The sequence below is a fragment of the Ambystoma mexicanum genome, chromosome 2q, assembly GCF_040938575.1.
Source record: "Ambystoma mexicanum isolate Mex_15411 chromosome 2q, UKY_AmexF1_1, whole genome shotgun sequence".
NCBI lineage: Eukaryota > Metazoa > Chordata > Amphibia > Caudata > Ambystomatidae > Ambystoma > Ambystoma mexicanum.
The window spans coordinates 918,225,964-918,240,528 of NC_090924.1; the positions used below are offsets into that span (position 1 = coordinate 918,225,964).

The 14,565-nt window shown below is 46.5% G+C and overlaps 1 protein-coding gene across 1 annotated transcript in view; it reads left to right on the forward strand.

The window, feature by feature from the left end:
* Positions 1–8,966: 8,966 nt before the first annotated feature.
* The window catches only part of NFE2L3 (NFE2 like bZIP transcription factor 3), a 107,584-nt gene continuing 101,985 nt past the window's right edge, over positions 8,967–14,565 (forward strand). Inside the window, exon 1 of the mRNA XM_069648206.1 lies at positions 8,967–10,343. Coding sequence (XP_069504307.1) covers positions 9,324–10,343 — 1,020 coding nt within the window. The 5' untranslated portion in view covers positions 8,967–9,323. The remainder of the gene's footprint in view (positions 10,344–14,565) is intronic.

Sequence of the window (14,565 nt, forward strand, 5' to 3'; positions counted from 1 at the left end):
TGTAGTCCATGAACTTCTATCCAGTGCTACAACCAAATGTCCTGGGACTATTTCCCCCCCAACCCCCACCACTCCCTAGTGACACCTCGGGTTTTAGCCCCGCTTTTATTTAATTTAATGCGTATATTTCTGACCTCGATCAAACTTTATCCATGGCGAATATATTCCCCCCATGCTTGCACACTTTTTTCTATTCTGTACATAGTGTATCCAGATGATATTGTTTTGGCTGGTCCCCTATAGGTCTTCCGCACTCAATGGCTGCACTATCCAGCTATTAGCACCATGGCTGCCTCCAAACACGGGTCTGGGTTCTCTGAATGGGGACTTACCGGGTCATTCCAACCTTGGAGGACCCAGTAAGTCCCATTCAGAAAACCATTCCCCATTCCCATTTGAGCCCCCATAGGGCTCAATGTGAATGGGGAAGGAGCAAATAACGGCTCCCTGGTCCCTTAACGGGTCCCGCTAAGAACGGCTGGTTGGACCAGCCATTCCTGGTGGGACCCGCTAAGGGACCTCGGAATGTGGCGGTAGGGGTTTAACGGCACCGGCATCCTTACCTGTGCCGTTAACCCCCTACCGCCATACTCGGAATGGGCCCCTAGACTTTGAGATTAATGTGAGTAAAACTAAAGTAATGGTCCTGAAGCATCATAGTGATAAATGTATTTGTTTGAAATGGCACCTGGATGGTGTTATTTTAGTCTGTAAGAATGGTTTTAAGTACCTGGGAGTTGCCATTCAATCTAAATGGGGACACAAAAAATGATTTCCAAAACGTATACCCAAAAATGATATCATATGTATCACATACGAAGAAGGTGGACTCTAAATTTGATAGATTTTTCTATGCTGCCTCTTTTAAAGCTATATAAAGCAACAATATTTCCTAATATCGTTTTTGGAGCAGAATCTATCTTTAAAAATGAATTGGTCCAGAGTTGAAGGGTATTTCTTTGCAGGTCCTAGCCGATTAGAAATGTTTGCTATTACTAAGGAAGATCTTGAATCCTCCCTCTTGCTCACTGTTAAGTGACATTAAAAAAATAAGGAGGATAAATCATGCCAGCCACTATTCCCTTGGGTTTTTTATTGTCAAACAATATTGCTTGAAGCCAATAAACTTGACTTGATTACAAACCATATGAAGATTAAAATGAAACTCTGGATTTACCAGACAAAATCTCACGACGTGTCACATCTTCTTGTTATCTCTTATGGAGAAAACCTGTTTAATAGCGTCCCTCGCAATTTCATATGCTTTCCGTGTAGAAAAGCTCAATTAAACTTTATGAGATTTAAATTTAATTTAATCTTGACCAATGAACTCAAAGGTGCTCGTCTCAACACTCCTAGAAACGAAACATTCTGTAGATTTTGTCTTTTTCAAAAATGATGGACCAGTGTTTCAGTTTTGAGACATCGAAGCACTGGTACATATAGTTTTGTCATCTACGAAAGATGACTATTTTAGACATTATGTACATTGTGCACATAATCTTGCAACAACCAATTTTGGGAAAGAATGTTATTCTGAAGTCAAACATCTCTGATAATTGTGGTTATAAACTTTTTATATTCGATTTTAAATGTATTTAATCCTTCTAATTCGTAGGGTCTTTTGTAATGAAGTAGTTGATTTAATAAGCAATCAATTCATGTAAATGCTATGTAAGAAGGTTTTTATCTTTATTTTTATTTTTTTTATTTTTGTGTAAGATTTAATGTTCAAACCAAATCACAGTATTAAAAAAAGAAAGCCTTTTACTGTGCCAAAAATGGCATATATTGTGGCCACGGGCACGGCATCACATTGATTTACAGTGGCAATGTGGGCCAAGGGGCTTTTTCAGATCCTGCTTTGGTGAGGGATGCTGAGAAACCAACCTAAAGGTGCAACCAAAATCTCAGTGGTTGGGTGTCTAAGCAGTTCGGCTTAAACTCGCAGGAAGATAGGCTTTCTGAGAATTACAGTTAACAGAAAAGTCTGTTAAGGACTAGAGGAACAAACAGTGAAGAATAAAAATATGCTATTTATTAGACACAGACACTCAGTAAAATTAACACATTACTGGTAAGTAAAGTAGCGATCTACCACTATAAATTACAACATAGCTTAGTAGGCAATATGCATTGTAGATGGCTAATGTAAGGGAAGAAAATGGTTAAGAACAGTTTCACAAGTCTTAGGCAGACTACAAATACTTCAACCCCAGTCTTGTTAAAGTTCACTCTTTCACAAGCCAGTTCTTGTAAAACGTTGCTATAGCAAAGTCCAAGATAGTCCTCTAACTATGGAGGCATAGACTACCGGTCACCAGGGCACAGGTGACTGAAGTGAGGCCTCCTAACCCGAGCGTCACAGCCTTTGGCCCTTTAAGGTTGATACTTTTTACTTAAGGGCTTTACGCACAATACAAGTCAATGAGGAAAGGGGCACAATTAAGAAATGAGGTATTGTGACCCACTAGGTCTGACTTGCAACACTGTAGACACCACAGGTTGGGGAATCCATGGAGACAACAAGGCTCAACATAGCCTTTGCTGCATCAGGTTCATAGGCTGTGGATTGAAAGCTTCGGGCAATGGTTAGGTTATTCTCAGGGTGAGACCGCAGGACAGGGTTAAAACATCTCAAATGTGGTCCTGGCAGCACAGGAGGACCTCTCAAGAGCAGCGACAGGAGTGGACTTTGGGATGACCTAGGATAGGCTCGGCAGACCTAAGGAAGCAGCATAGTCAGACTTTGGCTTCCAGCAGACCCTTTCTTGTGGTGAGAGATAGCAGCAGCAGGTTGATGTGGTCCAACAAAGTTTCCAGCATTGAAGCATAAAGGAACCTGTACAAAGCTGCAGTCCAATTTCATTTGGTGCAGATCAAATGCAGACTCTGTGACGATTCCGACCTTGCAAAAGTGATGGATGCAGAGCGGTGCTTCCAACTGCTTCGTCTCCCCAGTCCAGAGGAAGGCACCCGGTTCCATGCTTCCTAGTCGAGTTGAAGGCCAAGGTCCAGAATGCGGTGGTTGGCTTGGCCAACGCTGATTGCAGTAGCAGTCCTCCAGCTGGTCAATGACCTCAATGGCACCCAATCCTCTGCTTTTATCCAGATCTTGGGCTGAGATCTGACCAAACCCACCTATGGAAAGGACCTGGAACAATCAAAGAGGTGGAAGCTGTCCATTCAGGGACAGTCTGTCACCACACATTCTGCGAGTAAAAGGACATACCCTGGCTGAAGTGTGGATTGAGTCCAAATGGTGCCAACATCACACACACAAAGCAGTCCAGACTGGTAGTCTAGAGATGGATTGCTGCACAAGTGCATTCCTTCATTTGGTGATTCGTAACCTGCGACGATAGAAGTGAGATGGCCAACAAAGAAGATGAACAAAGAACATGTCTTGTACCATGAGGAGCAGATACTTTGAGTGAATGATACTCAAAAAGTCATAATCGTGGTATAAATAGGGGCCCTGGATGTGCACCGGGGAGAAGATGAAAAAGGGTTCACTGCTGCCAGTCTGTTCAATACAGATCACAAAAATAACTGGGAGGTGATTTAAAGAAAAATGGACACAAAAGTGTTCCCTCAGCACTCCACTAAAGGTGGCTTGTCCTACACTGTAAAAATGAAGGTGAAAAACAAAGGGAGACACTTTTTCTGCACTGGTAGCCAGAGGTATTAACCAGTGAGACCCAAATGAAATGAATGAAGCAAGTGAGTGTAGCAAATGGACATTACTTATGCGGTTGGACTCCATTGAAGTCAGTGATGGAAAGTTGCAGGAAGAAAAACTTAGAACCAATTAGAAATGTGATGGCTTTTTACCCCCTTGTTCTGTAAAACATGCCATTTCAACCGAGATTATTTGAAGAATGTTCATGGCGGGAGCGGAGAGGGAACCCTCTTCCCCTGAGCCTACCTACATTTTTTTAAGGGGTTGCTCATTCTAATTCAGGGAAGGTATTAATTCCCATCCATGGGAAACATTATTATTATTATTATTGTTATGGTATTTATTAAGCGTGGTCCTAGCTTCAAGAAGCAATGGAGCGCTTTTCAGAGGTATACAGCAGTACAGATGCATAACAGATTGCCTTTCAGAGGTAACAACAGAACAGATATACAGTGGGGTTAAGATACAGAGGGGCACAGAGGGGGGGTACAGCTGTACAGGGTGGCAGGGAGGAAAGGGGCGGACGCCATCTAGCGAGTCAGCTAGCACGGGTGGGAGATGTGATGGCCTAGGTCCTGAGGAGGAGACACTCCAATGAAGAGGTGGGTCTTGAGTTCTTTTCTGAATTGTAGGAGCTTGGGGGCTAGTCTGATGCTGACAGGGAGGAGGTTGCATAGTCTTGGGAGTAGGCCATTCACCGGATGCCACTGAACTTGAATTATTTAGAATGCCAAACCCACCTTCAGAGCCCACCTGACATCAAAAGCTACCTCCACCACTGCTTTAGGAAACCATTGAGCTTATGTGAATTTGGTATGGTTGCTTAGCAGCCCAGATGCGATCAAATGATCATTCATTAACATGATCTGATGTCAAACCAGGGGCTGCCACTGGCAATGTGGTTTTATCCCATAAAGGACCTGCAATTCTAGGGCGGGCTGATAAGTGCCTTCCCAAAATCAAATTGGATCCACGTGCTGATGATACCGTGTTCTCTCTACAAACTAATTCCTGTCCTGATCTGGTAGGAAATATGCAGATGTATTACCTCAGCAATACAATTTTGCTGCGAAGGGGGGCCCCGGGGGAACGCAAAGTGTTTCCCCCCGGTGTGGTTTTTGGCGCTGCACAGACCAGCGAGCTGGCCTGCGCATTGAGCGCCCTCCAGGGTATTTAAGGGGTCAGGGAAGGTTCTGGAGCAGGCGACGGTTGGGACTTGAGTTTGTCCTGGTTGCCCGCTCCTGAGCCTTCCTTGCGTTCCGGGCCTGGGTTTAGGTTAGTTTAGCTGACGTGAGGTGTTAGCAGTAGATTTTTTGGGGACAGATGGGCAGGATTAGCCGTGCATGTATTTAAAAAAAAAAATTATATACTATATATATATATAAACCCGAGTGCGAGCATCAGAATTTTCAGGTGGGATTGAGCCCAAGACTAAAAGTGCTTCATTTACAACAAGAACATTATTCTTTGTGTGAACCGTAATGACACATTAAAGGCCCGGATTTGAAAAAGGCGCAGGTTGTACGCCGAAACACGTGTCATCCAAGAGGGGCTGAAAATTCTAAATAAAAAACTTTATCAAATACAACAGAACTTTTGGATTTGTCATTCATAGCAAAAGGAAATACACCAGTAATTTATCTTGCCGCAAATAAGTGCAGGCACAGTTGCAACTTTTCCTATATATATATATATATATATATATATATATATATATATTTGTCATAGTGGGGGTACCGTAGATAAGGTACCCCCCTTACCTTGTGGTTTCAGCAGTTCATCAGGTGACGAGCGTTGGTGGGGAGGGCTCCGGTGGGGGGAGCGAAGTGCGTTTTGGTGCAAGTTCCACTAGCGAGGTCCATGGTGAGTGGTCTACGTGGCAGTGGGATTTCCACTAAGGGACTGGTCGGCTTGCGAGCGTCAGGGGGGCTCCTGGGGGCATTGGGTATTTGGGGTGCCCTGGTCTTGGTGCAGGCTAGGGGTATTCTGGTGGGGCTGTGGGGTGGTGCGTGACAGGACAGGAGGTCCATGGGTTGGCTGCGCCAGGCTGCATTTTCCCCCTTGTGGACCGTTTCGGCCCCAGTGCGGTTGGGGGCCCTGTCAGGCAGTGGGGCACGGGGGCGCAAGTCCGGCGGGGGCCAACAGCAAGAGATAGTGCTCCAGTGAGGGGTGTGTCAGCCAGAGCTTTCCAGCAGCTTCGTGCTGCAGGCCAGCTCTATAAGGAGCAGAGTGCGGTGTTGCAGAGCTGTCGCCAGGGAGCAGTGCGGAGCCCTTAAAGGGCCACACTCGGTTTTAGAAGGGCCAGCGCTTTTCCCATTATAATATTAGTGGATTTTGGGGGTCTAAGTGGGAGTAGGTGCATTGTTTAAAGGACGGGTATTAAAGGTGCGAAGTATAGGGAGACAGGTAGGAGAGGACCTTGGATGGTTTCCGTAGAGGGAATAAGGACATGGCCCGGTGAGGATGGGTTGCCTGAGGAAGGTGTTAGTAGCAGTGGGGGAAAGGTGGAGGAGTGTGGAACTCTTGATTTAGGATGGGTAAGGCATTTGAAGGTAGCTGTTTGGGCTTATCGGTTGATAAGGTGAAGACTTTAGGATGGTGGAGGGCTGGGAAGTACAAAGGGTATATTAGGGCTTGGGTAAAGGGGCTGTTTCAAATATGGTCAGGGGTATAGGGGAGGGCGGAATATGGTGGGGTGGTCGTGACTGGAAAGTGACATTGTAATTTCTTTTTCAGATGCTGTGCGGAGGTCGCGGGAGATGAGGCAGATTTGGTTTGTGGGCCACTCTATTGTGAAGTGGGCAGGGAAGGAGGTGGAGAGATGGGTTTTTGGCAAGCTATTGGGGCGCAGCTACAAAGTGGCTCTGGTAAGGTGGTCAGGTTTAGGGGGGCTTCGCTGGGATCAGCTGCTGCCTATGTTGGTGGGGTTGAGGGAACGCTACGGGTCTCCAGAGGGGGTGATCATTCATGCAGTGGAAAATGATCTGGTAAGAGATACAGATGTGGCTCTTCTTAGAAAAATGAAAAGGGATTTGGAATGGGACCGGGAAATGTGGCCCCAAGCATCTGTAGTTTGGACTAAGTTGTTGCCGCAGAGAGTTTGGAGGGGAGCGAGAAGTGAGGGAGCAATAGAACAGGTAAAGGAAGGGAATAAATAGAGAGATGGTAAAATGTTGTGCCTTGGCAGCAGTAAAGGTTTTGGAACACAAAGAAATACTTTATGAAGGCTTCATGATCTTCAGAGAGGATGGTGTCCACTTGTCAGTTTTCGGGAATAGTTATTACCTGGCGGACTTGATATTGCAGGTGGAAGAGATAGTAAGGAGTTGGAAGTAGAAAGAAATTATAGGGGTGGGGCAGAAAGAACACGTCGGTGGAGGGTTTTTCTGTTGCTGGGGGCATGGCCCCTTTAGATGTGGGGGAGGGAAGCACAATGGGGGAATAGCGCGGGAAAGGATGGGGGTGGTGCTGTTTGCACAAACGGGCTACCCCGGGGGAACAGGTATTGAACCTGGAGGGGCATGGCCCCGGGGAGAAAGCAGAACGCCTTCAGAAGTGGTAAGAAGATGGTAGCGACCAAGGGATAGTCAGGGAGGAAGTGGAACTATTTAATTATTTATTTGTTGGGGAAAATGAAAGTGTTGAATTATTAATTGGTTGTTTAAAACATTTTGTTAGTCTGTAAGGCCATGGTAGCCAGGTAAGCGGTTATTTGTAAGCTTTGGCCTGTCACATTAAAGCAACCTTTTCCACTATAAGCGAGTCTGGGTGTTTTGAGCAGTAAGACAAAAGGGAGGCCCCCGGGGGGAACGCAAAGCATTTCCCCCCGGGGTGATTTTTGGTGCTGCACAGGCCAGTGAGCTGGCCTGCGCATAGAGCGCCCTCCAGGTTATTTAAGGGGTCAGGGAAGGTTCTGGAGCAGGCGACGGCTGGGACATGAGTTTGATCCCGCCCTCCCAACCCCTTTTAATTCTCTGTCAGGCAACTGGTTTTAATTTCTAAGGGTGGTTTGGGGGGGGTCCTTTTAATTTAGTCTCTGTCTGGTTATCCCCCTTTTCATATTGTCATGGCTTTTTTTTAGTCTCTGTTTAGAGTCCTTATTGGTTTTGGGGTAGTTTTTGTGTGACAGGTTGGGGCATTAGTTGGGGAAGTTGTGATGTAAGAATTTCTGTTGCTGATGTGGCAGGTCAGACTGGCTGCAGGTCATAGGGTGGTGGAGTTTGGTGTAGAGGGGAGTTTTATGGGTTTTGAAGTTGTTTGGTTGCCGGGCCATTGCCCCTTTAGATGTGGGGGGAGGGAAGCACAAAGGGGGAATAGCGCAGGAAAGGATGGGGGTGCTGCTGTTTGCACAAACGGGTTACACCGGGGGAACAGGTATTGAACCTGGAGGGGCATTGCCCCGGGGAGAAAGCAGGACGCCTTGAGAAGTGGTAAGGAGATGGTAGGGACCAAGGGATAGTCAGGGAGGAAGTGGAACTATTTAATTATTTATTTGTTGGGGGAAATGAAAGTGTTGAATTATTAATTGGTTGTTTAAAACATTTTGTTAGTCTGTAAGGCCATGGGAGCCAGGTAAGCGGTTATTTGTAAGCTTTGGCCTGCTAACTTAAAGCAACCTTTTCCACTTTAAGCGGGTCTGGGTGTTTTGTGCAGTAAGCCAAAAGGTCCCATCACAGCAAATGCCCTTTTGAAGTGATACAAAAAACAGTTCTATTTTGTAACGTTGCAGCTATAGCCCCTTTAAGTCATATCACAAACCTTATGTACACTTGCCTCTGATTTTCTGTTCAACATTTCAACCACCGATGTCCCCCTGGCCCATTTGCTTGTGTTAAAAACGTGCACTGATGCTCTCACTGTACCATTCGAGGCTCGTGCACCCTCTCCACTGCGTTTGCCTTCTCCCGCTGGCACTACCTCCCCATCCCATGGGCGCTTTTTCCATTGTAACCTCTAAGTCTAAGCATTCATGAAACATGTAAAGATGCACTTCTGTGCATCTGCCACTAGAGCCTAGGGCAGCGCGCGAGCACTGACCTGCAGCGATGCGGTTATATACAAATGCCCAAGCACATGGCTGGTTGCAGATCCCTTGTGATTGGACAGCTGCTACGAACATAAGCAAAACGCGTCCCAACTGTCAACCAGGAAACCAGGCAGCCACCCGTTCTGATTGGGCAGCATGGCAGATTATGCTGAACGCGTTAGGTGTGTTCTCGGAGCAGCCCTGTGGAGAGCGAAAGTGGAAGCACACAAAACAGGTGTTAAAGTCTACTTCGGTGGAAGTCCAAGTACACACCCAAACGGCAAGGATGGGTTCGAACAGCCAGTGCTTGTTTGTGAACCCACGTGCGGCGAAGGAGTTTAGAAGCCGGTATCCACGATGTTAATGTCTCCTGTCGCCGCACGCCCATGCACCTCACCCGCTCCTCCCTCAAGTTGGCAGCCCTGCGCTGGGTGTGATATTACACAACACCGGACCGGCTCTGTCAACTGCATGCGCTCTTTGTGTCTTCAGAAAGGCAGCGTGCTCTTTGTCTTGCAGCTAATTCCTGAACCCAGCCCAGCTCCCCTGAGTACACCACCAGTCTAAGCAGGCTGGAAGGAAAGTTGCCAGCACCCCCGTCGAATCGCAGTTAAGATGAAGGACTTGAAAGGTTTTCTGACAGAGGGTCTGCTGCAATTCGCTATTCTGCTGAGTTTAGGGGGGACCAGGGTGGAGTTCGATCCCTATCTGCCCCCTCTTCAGGGGGTATTCTTAGGAGCAAGTTCTGCCTACTTCCCGACCCCTTTCCACAGACAGCCGGATGCCTGGGAGGAGAGCGGGCAGAACCCCAAGAGTGCTGACTTGGACTCCTACTACTCTGCCAGGAGACTCTTGAAACGAGTAAGGACATTGGGCCGGGGTGCCTATATCCCAACGACACAGGTAGACATTTGGCTGGTCCATGGCGTACCTGCACATACCGAACAGGTGCTGTCTCACCCATTCCTTGAAGAGGTTAGCAACAGTGAAGACCCTGGTCACCAGGATGACAGTGGCAGTCAGGTACCTGCAAGTAACAGTGAGTACCAAGAATCTACCACGACCAACCAAGCCCAGCACCTTGCCAGAGCCAACACCAACACGAATCAAGCCACAAACCCTGCAAGAATCATCATGCATCAACACCTGGCCTTCTACGCTGAGAACAGAGGCCAACACAGTGTCAGGAACAGGGACAACCAAGGTCTAGCACATGCCAACGAGATCCAACAGCACACTACCAGAAGTAATGAGAACCAAGGTCAACAACATCACAACACCATTGGTATCGAGCCAAACAGTGCCAGAAGGAATGATGACCAGGGTCAGCAACGCGCCAACGTCAATGGGATCCAAGAACAACACTGTGTCTCTAGTGCCAGTGAAAGCCAGAGTAACATGTGGCTCGATGAGCACCCAGGGCATCACCCTGCCAGATACAACATTAACCACTCTGTACCATACGCTTCTAGCAGCACAATGGGCGTAGGGCACCTTTCAACCAAGAACAATGGGAACCCAGAGCAGCACCCAGCCGGACGTATGGAGCACAAGCCGTCCAGAATCAGCGAGCCCACCAGCCACCATCCTTCCAGAAATAGTGAAATGCAAGCAACAAGGACGCTTGCCTGTGAGGTAACTACATAATAATCACGTTTAAGAAGTAAGCACATGTTTGACTATTTGCAACAGGCTTTTTACTTGATAATGAGATATAGGAGGTCATGACGAGTCGGGCGGTAAGGGATACCGGGCACCAATAAGGAGACCGGTGCCTGTAATCCCTTACCGCCCGATTCCGAGGTCCCTTGGAGGGAACCGTAAGGAACGTGTGGTTTGACCACACGTCCCTTACGGGTCCCGCTAAGGGACCAGGGCTCTAATAACGGGCTTGCCATTCGCAAGCCCGTTATTAGCGCCCTCCACATTCCCATTGAGCCTACGGGGGCTCAATGGGAATGGGGAAGGATTTGTTCAATGGGGACTTACCGGTCCCGCCAGGTTCGGACTGCACGGTCAGTCCCCATTGAACAAGACCGGTGCCGGACCCGGTATTGGAGACAAGCATGGCGCAAATAGCCTCATGGCTACCTCCAATCTCGGAATGAGGCCCATAGTGTTTCCTCTTTTTGATATACATAATTGTCTCATGTGCTAATGATGTGTTATTAATATAGTGTTTACGCCTAAGCGCTTTACATAGAATATATTTACATACATTATCACAAAACCGAAGTTTGTACTCATTTAGCGACCTCGGAAGAATAAAAGGCTGAGTTGGCCATGCTGGGACTCGAACCTGCAACCTACAGATCAGAGCAGCGAGTACTCAATTCACTGGGCTATCTAATCGGCACATCTAGAAAATAATGTTTTAATTAAAGCATATCTATGCAATAAAACATCTTTATTTATTTTGGGGTTTTCTATGGGGTGACTGACCATCGTGCTAAAGTGAGTGTTTTCATGGCAGACTTCATATTTTGCAAAAGTTATTTTAAAGTATGTACAGACTTGGGACGATGATAATAACATTATTAATTCTGTGCAAGCAGGATCCCAACACGGTAAATCTACGATTGATCAGTGCTTTTGCCTGTACTTGCTTGTCCAGAAATATACTGTATTGATGAAGGTTAAATTGTATGTCGTATATGTGGATTTTAAAACTACTTTTGACGCAGTGCTAAGAGACCTCCTTTGACATGTCCTTAATAAAAGAAAAATGCCCCACCAGCTCATAGCAACTGTGCATTCCCTTTATTCATTCAGCAAACAAGGCAGTCGTCGGATACGGGCTAGGAGGTGAGACCACAGAGCCCTTTAGTGTCTCTATGGGGGTAAGGCAGGGCTGCGTCCTCGCCCCACTCCTGTTCAGCATTTATGTCGAGGAGGTAATCTCAGCTCAGTTGACTGGATGTTTGGACCCACCCAAGATGGGTAAGGACAAGCCTCCTGCATTGTTCTATGCAGACTATGCTGACCTTCTGTCAACCTCCCACAGGGTTTGAAGGCTACACCAGCTGTGTTTCTGAAGAAATAAGACTGGGCCTCATTATAAGTGTGCCGGTCCCGAAACAACAGTGCCGGTAAGCTTACCGACACCATTGTTTCCGGACCAGCACACTACAACTCTGCCGGGCGAGTGTCCTCCCGCCCGCCAGGTCAGACCTGCCGGGTGGGATGGCACCCGCCTGCAGAGTTTTCACAGGCTCACCGGCACCGTTATGAACGGTGCCGGTGCTCCAGTGTCCCCATTCCCATAGAGGCCTATGGCACTCTACCTCTATTGGAATGGGGACTAACGAAATTGCCGGCGCCTGACTTCCCAGTCTCCAGACTAGGAATAGCCCGGTGGCAACGATAAATTTGCCAGGAAATGTTTACGGGTCCGGCAGCAACCCACCGGTAGCACTGGCAGGGTTACCGCCGGACCCGTAATGAGGCCCACTGTCATTAAATGTTGCCAAAACGAAATGCATGGGGCCTCATTACGGGTCCGGCGGTAACCTTGCGGGTGATACCGGTTGGTTGCTGCCGGACCCATAATGATGTACCAGTGCCTGACTTCCCGCAAACAGTGGGGGATTACAACCCCGGCAGACCGGAAAGTCAGGCGCCAAGAAATTGTAAGTCCCCATTCCCATATAGACCTACAGGACTATATGGGAGTGTTATGTTAACGTTGCTGGTGCTTCTGGGAATACTCTGCGGGCGGGTGCCGTTCGCAGACCTGTAATATGCCGGTCAGGAAACAACGGTGCTGGTAAGGTTACCAGCATCGTTGTTTCCGAGCCGGCAGGCTCAGAATGAGCCCCATGGTCTTCAAATCCAAATTTGTGAAACAGCAAAATGTAGAGGTTTTGGGTAGGCGAATTTTAGACTGCAGAAGGTCTCGTCGTACGTTTATTTAGGGATCAGATTCAATGAGGCCGGACAGTGGACTGCCCAACTTAATACATCATGTGTTAGAATAGAAAAATACAGTGTGGCCGTGAAGGCCTTTTTTAATAGGTATGGCAGGGATGCAATTACCCCTGCCCTTGAATTTTTATAAAAATCAAGCATGTACTGCCACACTTTATTGGGGGCTGAGCTTTGGGGTATTTCAAGTATCAAATCAATTACAAAGGTTGAAAATAAATTCATTAAAAGCCTTCTTATTTTACCGCAGAGTACCATAACAGGTTTTATTACATGGGACACTCCAGCCAGCAACTCCTTCCCCGACAATGAATGTGGCGTACAATAAAGCTCTTTTTATTTTTAATAAACCACAGGTTCTTGTATTTGAGCAGGCCTCCAACCTGTCTTGCACCCAACTTCCAGAAACACCCTGTGTCACAATGGACCCGGAATCTGGCCGGTGTGTATCAATAAAATATTCATTAATTTATTATTTAATGAAAAATGAAAATCAAACAATTTTACAGTCACTAATGTTGTGGTACACAATTGCACTAATCTGTACAAAACAATTAGTTTAGGATATATAGTTACACTTCCCAGAATCTTTAATGGCAACACAGAAAAAGAGCAGTTTTTGGAAATAGATAGCATCAAGGTTTAGCACTCCCCCCTGCAACACTCACCCCCAAACATCAGCTAACTTAATTCCGTTGAGTGGAAGTCAGTGGCAAGGAGTAACAATAGAGAGAGAACAATCTGATTTGGAATAAAGCCCACCACCCCAGCATGTCAAGCCATCAAAGAAAGTGAAAACTCGTTTTTTGAGCAAAACGACAGAATCAGATTTTGATTATTTCTCACACGGCTATGGGAGAGAATGAAGGGAAATTCGTGTTGCTACACTTGAGGAGATAGGGAAGCTTAGAGACTACTAATCAGCACACCCACCAAGTCAACGTAGGAATAAGGTAGGAAAATCGGTTTTGGGGAAGAAAGCAAATGCAAAAGGAAAAATACAGGCAAATGGAAATACGTTTTACATGGGATTTACAATGATGGGCAACTCAAGAAAGGGGTATAGCTCAGAATATGAAAATCGGTTTTCATTTACAAGACAGAGACACATAACAGATAAACGTGTAGGCAGAAGGGATTGCTCTCAATGGGACTAGGGTTTGGGGTTTTCAATGGGACAGATGCAAATAAGAATTTGTGGGGTAATGCACACAATACATGGGCAAATTCGGTTTTCAGTTACAAGGAGACTAATTCTTTTGAAGCATTAAAGAAACACATAAGGAACAACTGGGTTAATTTTTAATTTTAACCAACTTGTACCGTGAATTTTAATGGGGGAATTAATTGATTTACTTAAAAATATGCTAAGGATTTACACAGATACTGAGAGGTTTACCAAAGGAATAGGCTAACATACACAGGCTAAACACAGCTTCTTCTACGGGAAGGTGACTGAATTACACTAGCAATGTGAGATTGTCAATGGGGTGTTTTAATGGGGCTTTCTATGGGTATTTCAATGGGTGCAGTGCTACAAAAGGAAGGGTTTATGCAATTTAGGGCTGGGGTTATTTGCTACTTACAAAGTAAGCATTGGTTTGGGATTCTGGAAAGTCAGCTGGATCTCAGGACCCTCTGGACAACTGGGCAAGGGGTCTGGTCACTACACTCTCTTTGGTTTGGTTTGGTTCAGCTAGGCAAGGGGTCTGGTCACTGTACTCTCCTTGGTATGGTTCAGCTAGCTCCTCTCCGTCCTCCTTCTCCTCTCTCCCTGGATTTTTGTATCCCTGTGTCTGGTACAGTTCCTCCGTATATAGCCAAATGACATCACTGCCTTTTGCAATCTAGGGGGAGTACTCTCTGATTACTCCTAACCCCCGGATAGGACAGTGTACCATTCCTCTCTCCGCCCCCTGGAATCATTGGCTCA